This window comes from Synchiropus splendidus, chromosome 8 (assembly GCF_027744825.2).
Source record: "Synchiropus splendidus isolate RoL2022-P1 chromosome 8, RoL_Sspl_1.0, whole genome shotgun sequence".
Lineage (NCBI taxonomy): Eukaryota > Metazoa > Chordata > Actinopteri > Syngnathiformes > Callionymidae > Synchiropus > Synchiropus splendidus.
In genome coordinates, this window is record NC_071341.1 from 16,985,873 (window position 1) to 17,007,294 (window position 21,422).

At 47.8% G+C, this 21,422-nt stretch overlaps 2 protein-coding genes across 8 annotated transcripts; one reads left to right on the top strand and one right to left on the bottom strand.

The window, feature by feature from the left end:
- Positions 1–2,734: 2,734 nt before the first annotated feature.
- On the bottom strand, positions 2,735–12,263 carry zc3h4 (zinc finger CCCH-type containing 4). 3 transcript variants are annotated; one of them, XM_053872719.1, is made up of 15 exons: positions 11,695–11,825; positions 9,244–9,544; positions 8,865–8,972; positions 8,589–8,793; positions 8,309–8,404; positions 8,055–8,200; positions 7,894–7,984; positions 7,693–7,826; positions 7,520–7,621; positions 7,156–7,267; positions 6,948–7,057; positions 6,157–6,587; positions 5,861–6,078; positions 5,550–5,783; positions 2,735–5,387 (listed from the first exon to the last, which is right to left on the bottom strand). In XM_053872719.1, the coding sequence occupies exons 1-15, from the start codon at positions 11,706–11,708 to the stop codon at positions 3,742–3,744; spliced, it is 3,948 nt and encodes a 1,315-aa protein (XP_053728694.1). In that variant the 5' UTR covers positions 11,709–11,825; the 3' UTR covers positions 2,735–3,741. The 3 variants fall into 3 exon arrangements, with proteins under 3 accessions (XP_053728694.1, XP_053728693.1, XP_053728695.1); XM_053872718.1 differs by lacking the exon at positions 11,695–11,825 and adding an exon at positions 11,961–12,263 and having other exon boundaries at positions 2,736–5,387; XM_053872720.1 differs by lacking the exons at positions 8,309–8,404; positions 11,695–11,825 and adding an exon at positions 11,961–12,263 and having other exon boundaries at positions 2,736–5,387.
- Positions 8,767–21,133, top strand: sae1 (SUMO1 activating enzyme subunit 1). Of its 5 annotated transcripts, none has more exons than XM_053872721.1 (10): positions 8,767–12,748; positions 13,449–13,541; positions 13,687–13,798; positions 14,732–14,905; positions 15,965–16,110; positions 16,194–16,293; positions 16,442–16,547; positions 19,715–19,859; positions 20,197–20,266; positions 20,987–21,133. In XM_053872721.1, exons 1-10 carry the CDS (start codon positions 12,672–12,674, stop codon positions 21,077–21,079), a joined length of 1,116 nt encoding a protein of 371 aa, XP_053728696.1. In that variant the 5' UTR covers positions 8,767–12,671; the 3' UTR covers positions 21,080–21,133. The 5 variants fall into 5 exon arrangements, with proteins under 5 accessions (XP_053728696.1, XP_053728697.1, XP_053728698.1 ...); XM_053872722.1 differs by having other exon boundaries at positions 8,767–11,460; XM_053872723.1 differs by having other exon boundaries at positions 8,768–13,541.
- Positions 21,134–21,422: the final 289 nt, after the last annotated feature.

Sequence of the window (21,422 nt, forward strand, 5' to 3'; positions counted from 1 at the left end):
CCTTCAACTGGACCTTCAAAAATCCATGTGTCATATTCATGTGCTGAGCCTCCAAGTCTGGACAGTGGTCCCAATAACTGACTCAAGTGTTCTTGAACTCATGGCTGTCTCTTTTGAAAACAAGCTCTCTGGTCTGTTAAGGACTAAACAGACTGTGATGTGGTTGAAGTGCTCGTCTGGGTCTTGCAGGCAAGAGCTTGTAAACCGTCTGTCATCGTGTCATACTCTCTGGACACAGTGGAAATAAACGTTTACAGCCTAATACTCCACCCTGAGCGATGCGCCATGTGGTCAAGACGAGGTCCGGACACAGCGCCCCCCACAGGCTTCCGACAGGACTGCAGCTGACATGCCTCCACTCTCCAAATCCACCGCAAGTCCTCCAGTTAAGAGGATCAGGTCTTCTAAATATACGCTCACCACAGGTAGCAGCTAAGCTGATTAGCCATGAAAGATTCACACAAACCACAAAGGATGCTGGGAAAGAAACTCACTTCTACGCAGGCCAGTTCAGTCACTTATTATTAAGTCCAGTAAAGGAGGAGGGGGTCAAAGATGCGTTGTGGGTGTCGATGAAGTTAAAGTCAGACAGCAATATTGAGTAAAAAATATGAGGGAAACTCGCATCTTAGCAAAGGATTGAGACACGTACCACTGACACTGGTCCATGGAAGCTTCTGAACCGGTGCCAAAGCCTTGGATCCTGCATTAGATATGTGTTCTTAGTCCCACACTCGGCTTGTCACAGTACAAACATGAATTACAGGATGAAAGACGTGATGCTAACGTCTTGGTGCACGTTCAGATGGCTATTCAGGTGAGAGTCTCGCTGACAGTGGTCACAGAAAAGAGGAACACTTCATGTGGGACTCACTCTGAGGAGTCCTAAGTTATGTTCTGTGTCACAGGTTCCAAACTATGCTCCCACTGTCTTCAAGTTTTACTGTCTTTAGCTAGTTCAATCTGAAAACGTGACTGTCTTGCACCATCACAGCTCATCTTCCTCAAGTTCAAGATTGTTTCATCAGCAGGAAAATATCCAGGTCAAAATTCTCAAGAACCGACACCTGAGTCACACTCAAGGCCGACGTGCTGCGGCTAGTCTCACGTTGTTGTTGCTAATTCCTGTGTCGACCAGGAAGTTGATGTGGGATTAAATGATTTTGAAAATGATCTGGAGTTCTGACCTGATTTCCAGTCAAAGACTCGGATGCTAACGCAATCCGTCTGACCACAACGAAAGTGAGTCAGCCAGCGTCTCTTTCAGGCGGCAGTCATGACACCTTGTTGCGACACGGCCGAGGTGTGACGGTACGTGACTGTAGACGACAGCGTATGACAGATTCATCGCAGCCTGACATCAGATTAGAGATTCCCACCATGTCTCTGGAAAGAAACATGAATACTCAGGTCACTTCTAAACTCATGTAACTCTGGTGGTGATCTGAGGACTGGGATGCTAGAAATGCCTGTTGAGTCCGACTTCCCTGGACCAAGATCAGGTCCATCTTTTGGAAGTAGAAGTGTGTTTTAAAAATGTGTCCTGCGCAGACAAGAAGTTTTATTTTGCTCAGGGTGGAGGCCTAAACACTGCAGGGTGACCAGGAATGTGTGGACCGTCCTTGAGCCCAGAACTGACTTGAGGCAAACACAGTGGGGGGAGGTTTCTGGGGTCCTCACTGGCCATGAAACTGCGAGTCTCTGAAGACTAAAGAATGACTTAAGATCTGTGATAATGTGCTCTGAAAGGGTCAGATTTAAAGCCAAATAATTCTTGTTGACGGCGCAGTTGCACAATCGCCTCGTCGCCACTTGAGAAAACTGTTAGTGATGAATGACAGTAGTTCAGGGCCGATTGTGTGAGATAGCAAAACCTCAGAGACGCTGGATGAATAGCTGGTCTTCCTGGAGCCAGTGATGCAGGATGGGAGGGGCCGACAGGAAGTGAGTCACAACAGGGATCACAAAGGCGGCGTGTCACAGGCAAGTTAATCCTGATCAGAGCCAGGAACCCCAAAATAGCTGGGGACGATCTCAGGCCGTTTCTGTGGTCCTCATGTTACGCTGGGCCCAGATGGAAGACCCCCTCTCTTATGACGTCACCAATGGTCAATCGTGTGACTGGATCATAAATATTTGGAAGGTTGTGATCCTCAAGTTGTTGAGAACAACAACAACAACAAAATAAGATTTAACTATTACAGCCCATAGCGGTGGAACCGACCGAATAAGTATTAATGTTTTTAACATAGACGTCAGTCTCATTTCTTCAATCTTGCGTGTACATAAACTATGGTTCCACATTTATTCACTTTGTTTAATTTTAGCATATTTTATGACAAATTTATGTCTTAACTTTTATGGCAGCATATATTCTTTGTTTGTTTCTATGAACTATTTCCCCCTGCAACCTGATTTATTTAATTTTATGTATGTCCTCTTCAACGACCGTCCACCACTGGACAAGCTTCTGTCTTTCCCGCTCATCCCGGATACGGTCGACGGCAAGGAATGGGTGGCCCTCTAGTGGCCTGACTTTTCCCTGCACGCTGTAAGACCCTAGATTGGATTAGATCTAATTCTTTAGAGTTGTATAACTGAATTAAAAAATGCATATAAATACAAGTTTAATTCATTAATTCAACAGAAAGTCAACCACCACATCATGTCGAACGTTAATCCTAATCTTCATCCATTCCAGTTCTGAACACATCTGAGACAAACACACCCGGCAATCTTAACAGGTTGATAATGCATCAACTTTATTTAAATACTTTTAGACGTCGTCACCCAGTGTACAGATGGAAGAGCGACAACCCTCCAAGAAAGCAGTCAAGCAATCGTTCAGGACAGAAACAACAACTTTACAATAAAGGAGAGAAGAACAGCTTCACCTCACCGACTCTGCCAGCTCTTTATACACAAATAAAAAAATATGCCTTTCTCCTTTTATCACATTGTTGCAGGCCGAGGAGAGCAGGGAGCAAATAAAGACCTCCCTTCCATGGCCAATATAAAAAATAAATTAAAATGATCAACATTTTTACAAAAGACAGTCAGCTGGGAGATGATGAGCCTGATTTATTGGTGATAAAGAAACTATTTCAGTTGGAGTATCAGAGACCAGAGCTGCTGGTGCACTAACAGAAGGCCATCGAGGGAAATATACACTTTGATTTAGATGTGATGATTAACAGTGAGGACACACAGTCAAAGCAGCAGGTTCAGGTCCAAGTCTGGTTCTGATTGTCTCACTGCCACATCACTGAAGCTGCAGCAGAGAGAGGTCCATCAGCCTCGGGCACACGGAGCTTCTCTGAGAAGGCACCAGTGTCAGAGGTCGAGCCTCGTGACTCGGTCTCTGTGCAGCACGAGTGAGACGACGATTCGGGCGGAACCAGAAGAGCGACTGAAATCGAGCATGAACATTCACCAGCCTATAAGAAACTTTAAGAACACTCACTCTGACAGTGTGACGGAGTAGAAAAATAAATACAAAAAAAAGAAGGATTGTGACTAAACAAGAGGAGTGGTCGGCTGAGGAACTGCGGGTGGAAATATGATTCAACTCCCAGAACTCTGGTCGAACGGGTTGGTAGAACATAAACGTTTTCATCAAACATTGAGATGAAAAAGATACATTTCTATACATCAATAACTTCTTTAAAATATTTTGAACCTTCCAAAAGTCAGGCGACACACCTGTCACTGCCTGAATCACTTAAAAGCGGCTCGCAGGCGTCACTGACAGAAGGGCGAGGCTGTGGGGTCGAAGCCCTTGAAAACGTCCTTCAGTGAGGCGTTGTCCTGCTCTGCTGTGGTCTGCTCCGTCTGCGCTGGGCTGTTGCCTCCGAATGGGCTGCTGGTTCCGCCTGGTTTGGACGCCTGCTTCACGACACCAAAGAGTGAGGACACCGGGAGAGCGTGGACGCCAGGCTCACCTGAGCCTCCAGCACCACCCTGACCACTGGCCGCAGCAGCTCCACCGGCAGCTCCTTGGGCAGTGGAGTTGGGTGACGGTGCAGGTTTGGGTCGGGGCCTGTTGTAGCTGTTGTACCTGTCCGTCCCCTGCTCTGAACTTTTTTCCAGGTCCGGTTGGTCCAGAGCAGACTTGCGAACAAACAGCGGCTCCTTGGTTTTGGGTTTACTTGAGGAGACGTCGCCGGATTTGGATTCCGATCCGGATGAGTTGGGGGAGTTGTTTGAGCCGCCGTTGCTGCTGGGACTGCCGGGCTTTTTAGTCCGTGGGTCATACAAGCTGATGCCACTCAGAACACTGGTACCCCCCGCTGCCACCGGACCCACGCCACGACCTGCTCCCCCTGCTGACAGGACACGTGGGTCGTAAGGTGCGATGGCGGGTGGGGAACTTGAAGGCTTCACAGATGGAGCAGAGGAGAGAGGAGGCGGTGGCGGTTCTGATGGCTGCTTGAGGGCAGACTTGTGCGGCTGTAATCGAGGATCCACAGGAGCTTTACGAGCCATTCTGGGGTCCACGGGCTTATCGACTGCAGCAGAAAGAACTGGTGGGGGGGTGCTCAGCAGAGACAAAGGTGGAGTGGGTGTGGGTAAGAGAGGAGGTGAGGGGGCCTGGGACGGGCTGGAACCAACTGTCTTAAGAATACGAGAGAGCAGTTCAAAGTCCGGGAGGGAGGAGGATGAGGAGGCCGGAGCAGGGACGTCTTGGGAGGGAGTAGGAAGAAGAGGAGGTGAGGGCTTGGAGAGAGGAGGAGGGTTGTGCTGTGGCTGGGCGCGAGACAGTCGCGGGTCGAGGGAGGCGACTGTGGGGATGCCTGGTGGGAGAGGAAGGAAGTCCTGTTTGGGGATGGGAAGAGGGAGCAGGTCCTCGGGCGACCAGGTGATGGTTTTGGAGAAGGCTGGCATGTGGAGAAGAATATCTTTCTTGATATGGCTGAACTGCTGCAGCTGGGATCGCGGGTCTCTCAGCGCCATGCCCATGAGGGGGTCCAGGGGAATGGGGACGGGCTTGTCCCTCAGAACCCGCTCCGTTTCCTCCTCTTCGGGGGCCGGGGCTGTGAGCGGCGGGGGCTTGTAGATGAGTGGTGGTTCAGGTTTCGCCGCAGGTAAGTTGGAGCCAGTGGAAGAGGCGGCGAGCCGGGCCAAGCGCGGATCTGCTGGTGGACCGGACGAGGAGTCAGAGCTTTGGGCCAATTCTGCGGCGCGGGCAAGTCGAGGGTCCCGTGCCAGGCGGGGGTCAGCAGGGCGGGCTGAAGAGTTAGCAGCAGCAGCGACGGCCTTGTGAAGACGAGGGTCGGTCGGTGGGCCGTCAGACTTTTGAGGAACCTGCTGACGAAGAGTCTTCAGGATGGACGTCACACTCCCGCCTCCATCCTCATCTTCACTGGAGTACCAGTTCCCAGAGTCGCCTGGAAGAGGGAACAAGTTAAGTTAACTTTGTGATGTTGATAATCGAGTATTGACGCTCAAACTAGTTTCTACTTTGTGAAGCCCACAGCATCTCTATGACGAACAGTTTGAACTCTTGACTGAAATCCTGGTGATGAACACTACGCGAGGGACAGATTTACCTTCAGCTTCTCGGCTCTTCTCTGATCCTCCCTCAGCCATCCTGCGAGCTCTCTCCTCCTCCTCCTGCTGCTTCTGCTGGATCCTCATGAAGAGAACACGCTGAGCTGGAGGCAGGAAGTCAGGCACTGATAATCCTCCCTGACCGGCAGGCGGTCCGTTAGCCGACGTCGCCTCTTGGGGACCCGACTGGTTGAACTTCCCAGGCCCTCCTCTCTCATCTTGGAAGCTCTCACCTATGGGGAACACCACACACACCTGTCAGTCCTCGGTCACTCACGGGAGACACATTTCTGAAGCATGACTACCGCACCTTCCTCCACCACTCCCTCCATGGCCGCGCCGTCCTGGTTGTAGAAGTTGTTGTAGAAGTTTCCACCTGCAGAAGTGGAACCAGGAGGCAGGTCTCCAGGGCCCATGTTTGGAGCTCCATCTGGAGTCACCATGCCTGGAGGCGGGAAGCTAGGAGGCGGAGCACCAGGGGCACTCGGTGCTGCGGTTTGAGTCTGAGGGCCACTCGGGGTCTGGCCCCTGTGAGGAGAAGCGTAGGTCATGTTAGATATATACTATCACAAGCCTCAAAGAAGAGTTTCTTGTCTCAATACACACCTGACAGCCAGTTTCTGGGCGAGCTGTCCAGTTGGCTGTACCTTGATCTCAAACAAAGAGGGGATCTTCCTCCCTGCACCCCCTCCAGCACCAGCCTGACCATGGGGATTTGGGGATCCTTCTTGATAGGGACTTCCTTCCTCAGGACCAAGAGGAGGAGGAGGGCCAGGGCAGGGGTTGGGCACAGGAACTGGACCAGGCCCAGGGGGGATCTGTACATGGTTTGGTGGAGGGGGACCCCCAAAGTCCATAGGTGGACTGCCTCCGTACTCCACCGGTGCCATGTTGTTGTCCATGGGAGCTGGTCTGGGAGGGGTTGGGAGGAGGCCGACCCCGGGAGGGGGTTTAGGGAGCGGGTTGATCCCCTGCTTCTTCAGCTCCTCCACCTCCTTCTCATCTTCCGCTCCTGCTTCGGCATCTTCCGCCAGCATCTTCACAGACAAAGAGCATCACAGTGTCACTAACTGCTGACTCATCAGAGGAGCAGGCATGCAGGAGCATATTAAGTCATTTGGCGGTGCTAGGTCTACCCAGTCATCTGAGGAATCAGAATTCAGATCATAATTGGAAAGAAAAAATAGTGCGCCCTCTGGGTCTGAAAATGACAGCTGAAGTGTAAATATAAGTTGTTGAACATTCTTTTAAGACAAATCTGGTGCAAAAACAAATCTACAGTTTGAATGACAACCAGGCAAGTTGCTCATGATGACATGAAAGCCACTTTATGTGTGATGCCATATCAAGGTTGCAGGAAAAAGAGCACTCTTCAGTGTTGGTCCTCCTGGTCGTACCTTGCTGAGCAGCTCTTGTGTGTCATCGTTGAGCGTGTCGTGTGAGAACATGCACTCGTCGCCATTGACGCAGTTTCCTGTCGTGTGGAACAGCTTGCAGGGAAATTCACGTAAGAGAAGAGTTAAGGTAGAAATAAATATTCAGTTTGACGGAACAACTTTCTGAGCCACACATCCAAAGACTTGGAGATTCAGAAGTGAAGGATATCATGCATGTAGGGGCAGTGGTCCGCTCGGGCACAGTATCCAGTGATGTAGAACTTGCACAGCTCCTTCTTCTTGGGCAACTCGATGTCGTGGCTGAAGTTGCAGTGCTCTCCCTGGTGGTCGGTAGAAAGGAAGAATCAAACAGTGTTTACATTGAGCTGGCACCATCACCAAAAGTTCCCACTCTGAAGGTTGTTTTCTTGTCTACAGAAAGGTCACATCTGACACTGAAATATATAGGACTGCCAAGTTTACAGGACATTCATCACAATGTTAGAACGTCGGAGGTCAGGTCCACTGAAACATGAGGTCAAACACCCTGCACCTGTGTTTCATGGCTGATGCGTGTGTTTAAAAAGTCTCACCCAGGTGCACCGCCCCTCTATGTAGTACTTGCAGATGGCCTTCCCCTTCTTGTCCTTTTCAGACCTCCGTCCCATGCCTGGGCCAGAGTCCCCAATTCCATCCTGAGTCAAGAGGTACACAATGAGCATCACATACCGTCAGAAACAAACATTCTTATCTGACTATAACTCACCCCGTTGTCCATGTCTCCCATGTTGTCGTCATCGTTCCCCATGTCCCCTCTTCCTCTCCCTCGGTTCCTCAGCTTTCCCCGGATCATGCCACGGCCTCCCTTACCCCGGCCTCTCATGCGATTGCCTCTGCCACCTGGAGGACAACAGAAGACTGTTGGTCTAAGAACTAACAGGAGACGGACAGAGACAGAAGAACTGACCTCGACCTCTTGACTTCTTATAGTGACTGAGCTCCTTCGAATAGTCGTCATAATCGTCTTCTCCCATGTGGTCGTAATCGTCGTCGGGGTACTGTGAATCGCATTCGATGTTAGCGTGGAGTGTAGGGGCAACACTTGTGTTGACGTGGCCCAGATCGTACCTCCATATCTTCCCCGTATCCATCGCCATCATCGTCTCCACCCATTTTTCCTCCTCGTCCTCCTCTTCCTCTGCTTCCTCCTCGACCTCTCCCCCTCCCTCTCATGCCCCCACGGCCTCTCATGTTCTTCATGCGTCCTCTCAACCCTGCTGACGAACAGACAAATAAGCCACCTCTCTCCAGCACAGACGCTTAAAACAACAACTGACAGTCAATCTCAGCCTCCCCTGTTTTTACATGACAACATGACTCACACAGCTGGAACTTCTTCACCTTTCTTGAGCTGACAAACATGCAGAATCTGGAGCTTGAATCTGACTGACCAAAGCCTGTATTTATAAACTTGTCATCTGAAAATATCAAGATAAATCCAAGTGAACGTCTGCACTCGGTATCAGGTATGAACAGATCACACTGACCTAACAAAGCTGATCACTCAAATTTGTTGAACTATTATTTGAGCACCCAAGACCATGCACTTTTGAAAGAACCTTCATCTGTCATGATTTCAGGACCATCAAGTGAGCAGCTCACCTCGACCGCCGCGACCTCCTCCCCCCTCCTTGGCTTTACGGTACTGGTTAAGCTCCTTAGTGAAGTCATCATATTCTTCATCACCCATATCCTCCTCCTCCTCTCCTTCATAGTTATCCTCCTCATAGTCATCATAGCCACCATAGCTCTGCTTGTCCATCTTCATGTAGCTGGCTTTCTTTGAGCCGCCATATCCGCTGTGAGACTGAAAGGAGGGTTCCATATCAATTCAAGTGAAAAATATGTACAACACTAAAAGGTCAGGCTGGTACTTACAGATGGGGGATATTGGGGGCTGTACTCTCTGTACTTCCTCTTCTCACTAGGTGAGTAGTCCGAGTCATCGCTGTAGTCCGAATGGTCATCGTCAGACGAAGCGTGCCGCTGTGTGGAAAGGTTTGATTCACATTGCTTCAACAGTTCACAGTTCATCGGTTTAAGGCATGTTGTTATGGGCCACAGCAGAAGCCTCTTTAAGAGTAGGAAATGCTCCAAGCAGCACAGCAGCAAAATACAATGTTTTATCTCCTTTGTTTAGTAAAAACAAAAATTGTTTAGTTTAGACAGAACTCCGGTTCAGGTGAGGAATGCGTTGGTCATATTTTAACGATCATTTTTGTCCTCGTGTGTGTTTGTTCAGTGAATACATCCTTACTTTGTGTTTTGACTTGCGCTTCTTCTTTGCCCTGCGCTTCTCCCGCTCTCGTTCTTTCTCTTTCTTTCTCTTCCTCTTGCGGCGGTGGGCTCTCTCTTCGTCAGAGCCGCTGCTGGCATGGCGCTCTTTGCTTCGTCGCTGCCTCTCGCCGTCTCCTTCCCCACCCGGGTCAGCACCAGCACCAGCCCCGTCTCCTCCATCGCCTCCTGCTGCAGCCGGTTCTCCGCCTCCACCTGTTTCCTCCTCTAGTTCTCCTCCATCATCCTCCAATTCGCCCTCCTCCAGCTCTCCATCTTCTGGCCTGTGATCATCACAACATTTTCAAGTTAAAAGTCAAATTCACTGTACATCAACAAACGTCATGAAGTGAAAACATTTTGTCACAAATATTTAGAGCACTGAAGAGTCATTGCTGAAAAACAAGTGACTAGAGACTTGATCATACGGTTTCTGGGCCTAAAAAAAACAAGGACGGAGATTAAAAAAAAGTTGGGATGACCCTTTTTCCAGATAAAAACAAACACAAGAGATCAATGATTAATCGTGTCTGAGCCATGATCCTTTTTTTCTGCTGGAGTGGGCAGCCTGGTTCCAGATTTGAAGCCCTTCACATTCGCAACAACTTGAAGTCAAGCTCCTGCGACTGGTCCAGCTGTCTTTGAACGACACCTTTCCCACATGGATATCTGGCAGGCAACTGTTTTGAAAATTCCACTGGTATGGCATGCAATCAAGTAGTAGCTTTGTCAAGTAGTTCTCATTTTACCCAAATTATATATCAGTCTGGTGAGCTTGGATCTCCCAGCATCAGGTGTCGACACACAGCTCTCTCCACGTTACCATGGGAAGACGCATTAGAGTCGGCACCCCGTCTGGATGCTGAACCATGGCAACAAAATCAAAACATTACTTGGAGATAAGGAAAAAGTAGATCGGCCATATCACTGAAATTATTGACTGAATTGATTCTCTCATGTAAGCAGCAGTTTTAGCTACTGAACCAAATTAAAACATGACTTTCTACGAGCAGAACAGCTGACAGGTCCAGAGGGCAGCTCAGATACGAGCGTCAGTACTTTAAACATTACTCCACATCAGTCCAAACTTAAGCATAGTCCATCTAATCATTCCCTTGAAGTAAAATAGATTCAACCTTAAAGGGAGTCCACCACGTTGCTTGACCATTCAACATTTGTAGTAAAGGCGAATGGAAAAAAAACTAACAAACCAGGACAAGGATTAGTGTTAATCGACTAAATCCAATAATAATTTGTATTAGTTATGTCCTGACGTGTCACCTTTCTTTATCATTGCCAGTGTGCCATGTGATTCAATCTTTGATGCATGGGAACAAATGTGATCAAGATTGCTCATCACTTTTGTTAAAGGTAAAGACTCCATGGACACCCTGTATGGTGATGAATTTTAGGACTGAAACTACTGTACAACAAAGAATCAACCAAACTTAAAACCACTCTCGGGCGAAAAAAATCTGAAATGTTTTCTAAGGACACAGAACACCTTAAATTCATACGCTAATAGTTTGATCTCACCAACTCCTGCCAAAAAAAGGCCTCAAACACAACCAACATGGGACTTGCATCTCCACTGGGTGACAAGACACCAAAACTCTCAAGCCTGCTAATTTTTTTGGAAACTCGAAAAAGAAAAGATTATCTCAACAAAGTCACTTAGTCATGCACGAAGGTAAACAACACAATCAGCTCAGTGAATATCCCATCATCGACCTTGGTGAAATAAAATAGGAGCCTAACAGCTACAATGACCAACACATTTCACTCCAACAGACCATTTGCATTTAAGATACTGGGCAAGAGAGAATACATTTGATAACTAGGAAAGTGGGCTTCTGTTGTTTGACCTGGGAAACGTTCCAACTGCGTTAACATTTTGGGGGTCTTACTTACTGTCCCACTGTGATTAACGTATGTTAGCCATCTATTAAGATGTAATAAGTTATATCAGTGTGTTATTAACAAAACTACATGATTCCAGTAGAGAAAACGAGCGATGTCGCAATGTTACGGTTATAATGATCAGTAAGGTGGAGATTATTTTTTAAAAATGGAACAATTTGGCCCACGTTTTCTGCTTTTCGATCATTTGTCAAACCTTAACAGACACTACTCGGAAGACCCTCAGGACAACCAGGTGCATGATAACTATAGAAGGACGTCGTCGACATGCTCTGAGCAGGTTAGCGTTAACACACATATCTACGGCTAACGTTAGCGAGCTAATGTTAGCTCAGACTAGGCCCAACGTTAAAACGTCAATCGCTCGGTTCGGTTAACGAGCAAATACAACGGCCAGTTTGAATTTACCTGCCAAGCAATCGTTAGTTAATAAGCACATTAACATGAGTTAAAGAAGTAGGATTCGACGAGTTAGAATTTGCGATTCCGGAGGTCAGAAATGTCTCGTTTTCACCTCGGTACTTTCATCGACAGGGATCGATTGTCGAGAGTTGTAGTTAAAGTGAGGTAATATGGTGATATACGGGGAAAGAAGAGTTGTCCTGGGTGTTTTAGCCTCACAGTGGCTCTGTCGTGTCATCATGGCGTTCGTTACCTCCGTACTCCAGAGAGACAAGTTTAATCCCGAATGCAGGAGAAAAAAAAAGAAAACGAATCCCAGGCTTTTGTGTAAAAGCACAGGATAAATATTTCATATAAATGACTGTAGAATTACTCGACCTTTCGTCAGTCAGGAGACTGTTGTGTTCGTGGTTGGTAGTTGGGGAGTTTGGATGGACAGTCATGCTTTCCACAGCCATTTCCTCACCGACATTGAGGTACAAAAAATTGCAACTCGACGCTAGGAACTACTTGTGCGTCACTTCACTAGGACCTACAGTTTTTGATTTTAGGAAGTTTCAGCTCATAGTAGGCAATTCTCCACAACAGTTGTAAGAGAAATTAGATGAAATTGAGTCCTGACGTTCCCCGTCCTATTGTGGCGATGTGAAATGACGACTGATCTACTCAAAATGGCCGACTGTCTTCAACATAGGAAAAGTGGGTGGGATTACACGAAGGTGACGTCACTTAACATGAGCGCTTACTCACGGAAATTGCCGAAGAGGAGGACAAAAGTCCCTGGGTTTTGACTCGCAGGTTCACGTGCAAACCAACCATTATGGTATAAAAAGAAGACCCGCGGCAATTGCCCCTGATCACATAGCAAAGAACAAACCTCGTGACTGTTGGCGGGTGCAGCTCAGATGTCCATGATCAAAGAATCAGTGAGAAGCGCCATCAGTTCTTTTATAGAATAAAATTTCTTTATTGCATATGCTTTAGTTAAAATAATCTTGTGGCGTCATATAACTATACAATACGCCTCTTGATCTCCCTTTGTCATTTGTGATGAGGGAGGTTTGAACGTCAACAGTTCGTTTATGATTAATGAAAGTCAACATGTCAATAATGTCACATCATAAGGGATGGAGGAAGATTATTCCATTTCCAGCAGAACCCAAATGGTGAGCTACTCACATTTAATTTTCTTGAACGGCACACAATTATCGAAAGGAGCGCTAAACAAACTAAAAAGTAGTTCTGGGAGTCATGGAAAATGTAATTATCATACAGCTAAAATATGTGTATAGTTTTGTTTCACTTGATTGCAAAAACAGCTGTTGCATTGTTTTTATTACTGATCTGACTGCGATTACCTGAGCTACTTTAGCGAGCCAGTGACAGTGCCTTAGGTCCATACCCGGGGGGAAGCGTGCCCACAGCTTCGCTTAAAGATGAAGGTAAACTGGTGCAATAAAAAAGGACATTACAACTAATATTTTGCACCAGTAACGTCCGTAACATAATACAACGAATGGTGCGTCCTTGTTCGTAAATTAGACGATATATTCGTGTTTGTTTGCTTGAATGTCTAAACAAAAGATACAACATCCGGGTATTTTCGAGAAACCTTAATCGATATTTCGCCTGTTTTTAAAGGCGAAAAATTAGATGAGATGAAATGAAATCACAATTGTGAATGTTATGTGGCTAGAAATTAAACGAAAATCGCAAGAATACGAATATCTGAAATGTTCGCTCGTAATTGACGTCATCACTTCGCGCTCATTCAGCGGGGCTCTGCCGCATTTGAACACAGTTGGCGATCATTTGATTCTTTTTCTTTACTATGATTCCCGTCTCTGGATCAACTGAAATGATCAGTCCGATCGGTAAGGAGGACACGGTCATCAGCGAGGAGGAGGCTGCTCAGTACGACCGTCAGATTCGGCTATGGGGCTTAGATGCACAGAAGAGGTGAGTTCGGTTCGATGGAGTCGGTCACAGCTTCTTGGTGTCCAAGCGTTTCGTCTCAGAATCAAGGAACCGTTCACTTGTTGATGCTTGAGGACAGAACGATCACGTGTTCAACGTCACCCCATGAAGCCTGTATGTTCTGCAGGTTGCGGGGGTCTCGGGTGCTTCTGGCTGGTTTGGGGGGCTTGGGAGCTGAAGTTGCCAAAAACCTCATCCTGGCTGGAGTTAAGGGACTCACCTTGTTGGATCATGAACAGGTACAAACAGATGCATATACCGAGACCGCCTGTTTAAAGCGCCAGACTGAGAGGGCGTTCGTTCATGTGAATACTTGGATGCATACAGTAACCAACCAGGCCATTTACCCCACAGCCATTATTCACCTGTATTACAAATAACTGCATGTTATGTACTCAGTTTTTAATAATTACTAATATCTATCTATCCATCTATCTATATATGCGCGCACACACACACAAAATACATGTATGTAAACACCAGTGGATTTGTGTTATTAAAATTTAAAAAAAAATTAAGAAGCTGAGATGTTCTAATTATAGAGAAACATAAACACACATTTTTTTACTCTTTTTCTTCTCTCTTCTTTCTTTTTTAACAAAGCGAAAACAAATCTGAAAACTTCAGCGCCACAACACAAGTTTGTGCACTTTTCCACTCCATAGTGGGATAGTAAAGGGATTGTTCAACCTGGTGATGAAGGGATGTAGGTCGACAGTTAATATGCTGCTCTGTAATTCGTTGCAGTCTCTTCTGGCCTGTGACAGGTTCAGCAGGATACTGGATGGTGATTGAGGAGTGTGACAAGTGATGTCTGAAGCACTTTAAAAATGTGGCACTGGTTACTGTGGTATATTTTTTTGGTCGTCCATTCTTCATCCATCATGAGTCGATCTTGAACCACCTATGTTCATACAGCCTGTCGTCTAATTCATCGCGTGCAGATTTGTAGTGGAATAGACAACATCGTTATCGCCGCGATGGGGAAAATAATATCTTGGGTTTGAAAGTTGTTGTAGCACCGCGCCAGTCCACCAGATGGCGCCGCGAGATTTCGAATTTGGCATGAATGTTTTGTCAGTACTTCTTTTTTTTTTTTTTTAAACTGAGCTTTAATTAAGGTGTGGTGATTAAAGTCTCCATGCCATTGTTGATGCCTCTGTTTTCCCTAGGTGACTGAAGAGTCATGTCGAGCTCAGTTCCTGGTTCCGGTCACCAGCCAGGGCCAGAACCGAGCCCGAGCCTCGCTGGAGAGAGCTCAGAACCTGAATCCGATGGTGGAGGTGCACGCTGACGCTGACAAAATCGAGGACAAGCCCGATGAGTTCTTCCTACAGTTTGATGCGGTGAGCATTATTGTGTTACATTTGACAGAACAACAAGGTAGTGAGACCACACCTCTACTGCTGCTGTGTTTGGTCTTTACTGGCCGGGAGCAGTGGCCAGTGTGTCCTGTGTGATCCACTCTGGGATCTCCATTCATTCATTGATTGACAGGTCTGCTGATATTAGATCACACTAGTGAGGGATGGAGATTCTCCTGGTGGGAGTGAGGTGCCAGACCAGTGATGAAGTTCAAACTGTCCAACAATGAAGGATTAAAAACTAGACCCGGTCGTCTTGTTCTCGAGCAGTGACGACATGCTGCAGGATCAGCATCTTCTCTCTCAGCGTCTGGATCTCAGCTGCACTCTGCTGTAGGCCAGACTGCTTTTGAAGATTCCCTCCGTTCATTTCTTTGTGTCTGATCGCCGCTCTTCTCCCTCTGGGGCTGCGACGTGCGGGTCGGTGAGAGGAGGGGGAGTGGACGGTGGGATTGAAGTCTGACGGGAGTGAAGCGAGGACACGATGTTAGTGGGACGCTCCGTCTGAGGCGGGACCGCTGTGAAAGGCTGGGGGGGTGGTGTCTGTCTGATAAAGACTGCCCCTGCCTTTAATCCGCTGCCAGGGCGGGCGGTCCTCATGTGAACAGACGTTCAGCAAAAGTGTCCTGGTGCCGCAAAGGTCAGCTGACACGCGTGTTGGCGGCTCCTTGTTTTGGAGGTGGAGGAGCTGAAACAACAAAGATGTCTTAAGAAGGTTCTTGCGAGGACTTAAGACCCCAGCTGACAGAAAATAGATTTTCTTGTAGAAGGTCGCAGGGCCAGCAGCTGCAGTGACGAAGCAGACTGTAAGACATTGTCTTGTCTCCATCTGACCCGGGCCTCCTCCCATTTGGACACCTTTAGTTCTGGTGGCATCCCAACAACCTCGACTGTCCTCTCTGTGGGGAGCAGTGGATCTACTCTAACACAGTTTTGTTTTTATCCTTAGGTGAGTGAGGTGTCTGCTAGTCACAAAAGTTTTGTCATCAAGAAAAACAACACATTACTCCTCTTCAACACATCTCTCTGTTCCTCTGGCAGGTGTGTCTGACGGGCTGCTCCAGAGACCTGATGGTGCGAGTCGACCAGCTCTGCTCTCAGCGAAACATCAAGGTCTTCTGCGGAGACGTCTACGGTTACTATGGTTACATGTTCTGCAATCTGGGGAAGGAGCACAACTATGTGGAGTAAGTGAGGACGAGTCACCCTGAGCATCCTGGGCTCGACATGTACTGCTGCTTTATGCTCACGCCTCCTAAAATGGTGTCAGGGAGAAGCCGAAACTGGTCAAACCCTCCGCTGACTCCAGCGATGGCCCCGAGGCGAAGAAGGCCAAAGTGGATCCCAATGAAACTACCATGGTGAAGAAGGTGAGTCCAAGTCTGTGTAGGTTCGGCATGAATCTGAAGTTTGTTTCAACCTGTTGTCTCTGAGCTGCGTCACAAACACCTGAAACTGGGTCTCCTTCTCCTTCCTCCTTCTCACCACTGACTGGTTCTGTCCTCTGAACTCACACAGACGTCCAGCTTCTGCTCACTGAAGGAAGCGCTGGAGGTGGACTGGACGAGCGAGAAGGCCAAAGCTGCCCTGAAGAAAACTCCAGTGGACTACTTCCTGCTCCACGGTACCATTTACTTTCTTTTTTTTTTTTTTCATTGCATTGGACGTCAACGGCACTAATGTAGTGCTGACTGCCATGATGGATGTTTTAGAGGCCCAGAAAGGATGAAGGGGAGACCAGACTCTAGACACGCAGAGCATCACCCACTGCTATAGTTTGTTTTTCCCACATTTACAACAGTATTCCAGAGAGACAGAGGGACTCTGGGCCTCTTTACGCTTGCTGCTGCCCCTGCGACCCAGCCTGATCAACATGAGCTGACGGACGGATGAGTTTAGTTCATTGAGGTCACGTTTAGATATTGTCCTCTCATCACCTGCCCCACCTTCCTCCTCCTCCTGCTCACCACAAGAACCAGTTTCCATCACAGACGTCCATGAGCGGTCATGTGAGGCGAGCAGAGCGGCACAACACCTACACCACAAGACAACAAGGACAGGAAACGGCCTTTAACTCGCTTCGGTGGGCAAATTTAGAACTTTTAGACAATCTCTTCAGTTAGAAGCCACCAGCTTCAGTCTTCTTGTCACCGCTTCCCTTTGACTTCAAATTGGAATAGATTTTAGATCCACAAAGGGAGTGTCAGGGTGTACGTGTGCTGTCGCCACTAAACCAGTGACAGCGTTGTAGGTGAAGAGTATCTCTGAACTATAAGCCCGAGGTGAGGAGATGAGAGCCTTCATCATCACTGCCGCAACGTGGAGGGGATGAATCTTGATGTTCATCAAGGAGAAGATTTCTGGAGCGTTAGATATGAAGTCCCAGAAACAACTTGCTCGTTGGTGACGAGTCTGTGTATGAGGAACTAGAGGATGTTCTTCGCTGTCACCAACAGGTTGTTCTTACCAGAAACGTGACTGCACTGACCAGGATGAACATGACACTAAAAATGCTGTCACCCTGAGATGTTCTGTCCATTAACTTGGGTCGATCTGATGGAGGAAGTCTCGGGAGTCTTATGGGAGTCATTAAGTCAAACATAAATAAAGCACTTGAAGACCTTTTATGGTTCTAAAAAAAGATCTTGCGGTTGTTGTTTTGGCAGAGCGATGAGGAAGCAGCTCTTCCTCTTGCCTCGCTGCCTTCCTGTCTCTGTGATTGTTGAATATCGCTGCTTGATTTCTGTGTTCAAAAACCTCAGGCGGTGCAGGCTGGCAGCAAAATCACTTCTTTAAAATACCATGCACTGTGATGCCCAGAGAGGCCAAAGTAAACCTGACACTGAGGGATTGTTAAATAGCGCTTGCTGCAGTGGATGTGATGCGGTGTAAGTTGTTCAGGACTGAACATGCAAGGGTCTAGTTGTGCACTCTGGTTTCCTCCCACTGTCCAAAAAGAGGTCGGTTGTTGACTGTGAATTGTCTCGAGGTGTCAGTTATAGTGCGTCAGGAGACATGTCCCAGTCGTCCTCTGCCTGTTGCCCTAGTAGCTGGCATAGATGTGAAGGTGCTAAGTTGATGGAATGAAAGTGTAAAATCTGGTCAACTTTGGTGAGGTTGAGCTGTTGTCAGAGTTGCTAAGGCAGAGGTTCATACTCGTATTCATGTGTGGAACTGAAGGCTCAGTATTCTGGTTCATGGTCTGGCTTTCACTCCATGCTTCATGCTTGGGACCTGATTTCTGCTGATCTCCGCTGAAACACTTGAATGTGTGAACTAGAGTGATGGGAGTGTTGCTGCCCACACAGAGGTAAATGACACGTGGGTTAACTGAACTTCATGGAACTCACTACCCATAAACTACATTCTGAAAAGGTGCCACACAAAGCCAGAGAAGGTGATGTCAAGGTCAGGCCTCGGTCATGTTTGAGGTCGGCCCATCAAGCCCAAGCCCCATTGCCTGAGGAGTTAGTCCATTCTGAGACTTGTCTCTTGGTCACCTCCGACCGAAGCTGCCAACATCTAGGCCAGTGTGGTGTGACCAACATGGAGACATTGTTCACCGCCATATTCTGGACCAATAGGCATCAGCATGAACAACAGTGCAGTGTTTTGTTCTCTAATGAGTCGTGTCTTCAAATGGTGGTGGGCATTTGACGTGTGGCGTGATCATCAGGACTGAGTGCCGACGTGCCGCTGGTCATACACACACTGATTTGTTCTTCCGATCACATCCTTTGATGCTTAAATCGTCACTGTTTTTGTCCCCAAACTTTGCTCAACCCGTCTCTCGAGTGTCGTCGGTGGTGTGCTTCCAGTGGAGGAGCCACAATCTCTCACTCTTTCACTCTGTATTTTGTTCACGTTTGTGCTCTAAAATGTTTTACTTGGGTGAATACTTGCAGTACTTTGACTGACAGACTGGTCTGTGATACTGGCAAACATTTTGATCTCAAGGTACGATCACATTTTCCACGTGAAAGAGGAAGGAAATGTCTGATTCAAATGTGGGTGTGTCTGATCTCGGTGGGTCAGTGTGGCAGCAGTGTTTGATTCTACTGCGTGTGTGTGGAAAAGAACGTGGGCTGCTGTGATTTAAGTACAACAGGAGGTTTTGTGGGCAAACTTTGGTTTGTGTGTGATTTATTCAGACATGCCTCATCCACACTGATCTTATCTGCTTTCCGTGCGCTTGAGATGAAAATGAATCTTCAACGGAAGACAGAAGGATCAAACACGCTTGTGGAAAATACTGAGGTGCGAGGTGTTGGGTCAGACCTTCTTTAGCAGAATGTACGAGGGAGGATCTGACCCAGGGTTTGTCAACAAGTCGGAGTCAAGTTCACCTCTCCAGAATTTGGCCAACGTTACGAGGGTGCTCCGGTTCATCTTCCGACACTCTTGCTACTGTACACAGTTTCAATTGCCAACCTACTTCTGACACCAGGAGGTTTCTTGTCTGGACCGGTTCACCATTGCTGATGACTGCATTATATTTCTGACTTGGTTCTGAGTTGGTTCTACACCAGGTTTCTTAAATAATGACGAAATCTTGATGGTCGTCCTCCTTGCTCTCACCTGTCCTCCTCATGGTCCCGTCTTCATCCTGGCATCTCCAACCTTCATGGTCCAACACAAGTCAAGGTGCTAACACGTGCTGTCGAGAACTATAGGCCAAACATGAAAGTTCTTTGGTCCAGAGGTCGGACCTCGGCGATCTCAGAGAACAGAGTGTGTTTCAGTGTTATTATGTCTTCTGTCCTCTGCTCACGAGTTTCTTTGTCTCCACAGTCTTGTTGAAGTTTCGTACAGACAAAGGTCGCGACCCCGACCCCCAGGCTTTCCCTGAAGACAGCAAACTGTTGAAGCAAATCCGTGACGACGTCCTGGAGACGCTGTCTCTGCGTGGCGACCTGCTGAGCGACGACTTCATCAGGTAGGTTTTTTGAGGGCAAACATGTTTATTGTAGCATTTGGCAATTGACTGAATCACCTTGGGTTCGGGGATCATGTTTGGTTGCGCGACAAAACATGATCAGATCTGCAGGAGGAAGCTGAGAGACACACTCACATACAGTCCTCAACATTCAGGATGAGCACCCGCGAGCAGAGGAAGTGCTGTGGTTAAAAATGTTAAACAGATTCCACGATCAAACTTTTTCATCCTCCGTGCTTTTTTGATGCGTCAGCACATTAGCGGCAGCGAGTTTCCACCCTGCGATGAGCCCACCCTGTGTCGAGTCGCACAGCTAAATATAGTTTTCTGTTCTCAGCTTCTGCTTCTCGGAGATGTCTCCGGTGTGCGCCGTGGTGGGAGGAGTGCTGGGGCAGGAGATCGTCAAGGTACAGCTCTGAAGTTCTGACTCTGACCGACGCCACCCGTGCCGACTTCTTCTCCCGACCCTGGGTTTGAAACCTCAAACGCTCTCACATGAAATATTCACCTGTGACGCACCAGAGCGCAGGAAAAGGGATGTTTTCTGATGTTGACCTGAATGCGTGTTTCTCTGTCGACGCCCCGGAGATGATGAAACTAGCGGTAATCTTCCTCGGTCACGTCGGGTGAAGTGGTCTTCACTCAAGACCCAAACTCACCTCCAAGACTGGAGCTCTTAGCTTCTGTGAGCTCTTTTGTATCGGGTAGGGGGGTGGGGAGGGCAGCCAGACTCCTCTCTCAACAGACACCTCCAGACGAGAGGCAAGCACTAGATCTTACCCTCGGTCCTACTGGCTTCTAGAGGAAGCAGCTGCACAGAGACTGGGAGTTTCTCACTTGCTAGTCTTTAAACTCAGGTCAGACTTGGTCCTCTGGCTCAGCTCACTGGTCATCGTTCCCTCTCGAGAACAAAACCCAGAGATACTTTGACCCACGGGGTGTGACCTCGAGTAGCTGATCCTCAGCCAGTATGATCTACACTGACTAGATTCTGGCAAGATCCTGGTGCCACCAGTCCTAGAACCCTCTGGACGCTGACACTTGAAACTGTCGAGGACTGCATCGGACGTCGACCGGGAAGTAACGTTTTGGACTCCAACTGATCCATCTCTCACTCCTCTCTGCAGGCTCTCTCCCAGAGAGACGCTCCACACCGAAACTTCTTCTTCTTCGATGGCCGTAAAGGAAATGGAGTGGTCGACTTCTTCGGACCCAACTGAGCCATCAAATGTTCCTCTTTCATCTTTTCTTTGTTTTACACTCAATAAAACCTGTTTGTTTAAAAGATTTGGTTATTGTTTAAAACTCAGAAGGAGCTCTCTCTAGTGCAGGGGTTGGGGTCCGGACCTCCATGTCGGAGGTCCTCAGCTGGCTGACTTCCAAGTCGTTGTTGTGGTCAACTCAGTACTAGAAATTTACTTGGACCTGACTTGACCGAGTGAGTCTGTGGCTACTCAACAACACCATCTCAAATCCATTTTTATGCCGCACTTGTTTCATTCATCCGACCATGGCAGACTCTAAATTGGGTTGTTTATAGTGCCTTTTAGCAAGAAAGAAATT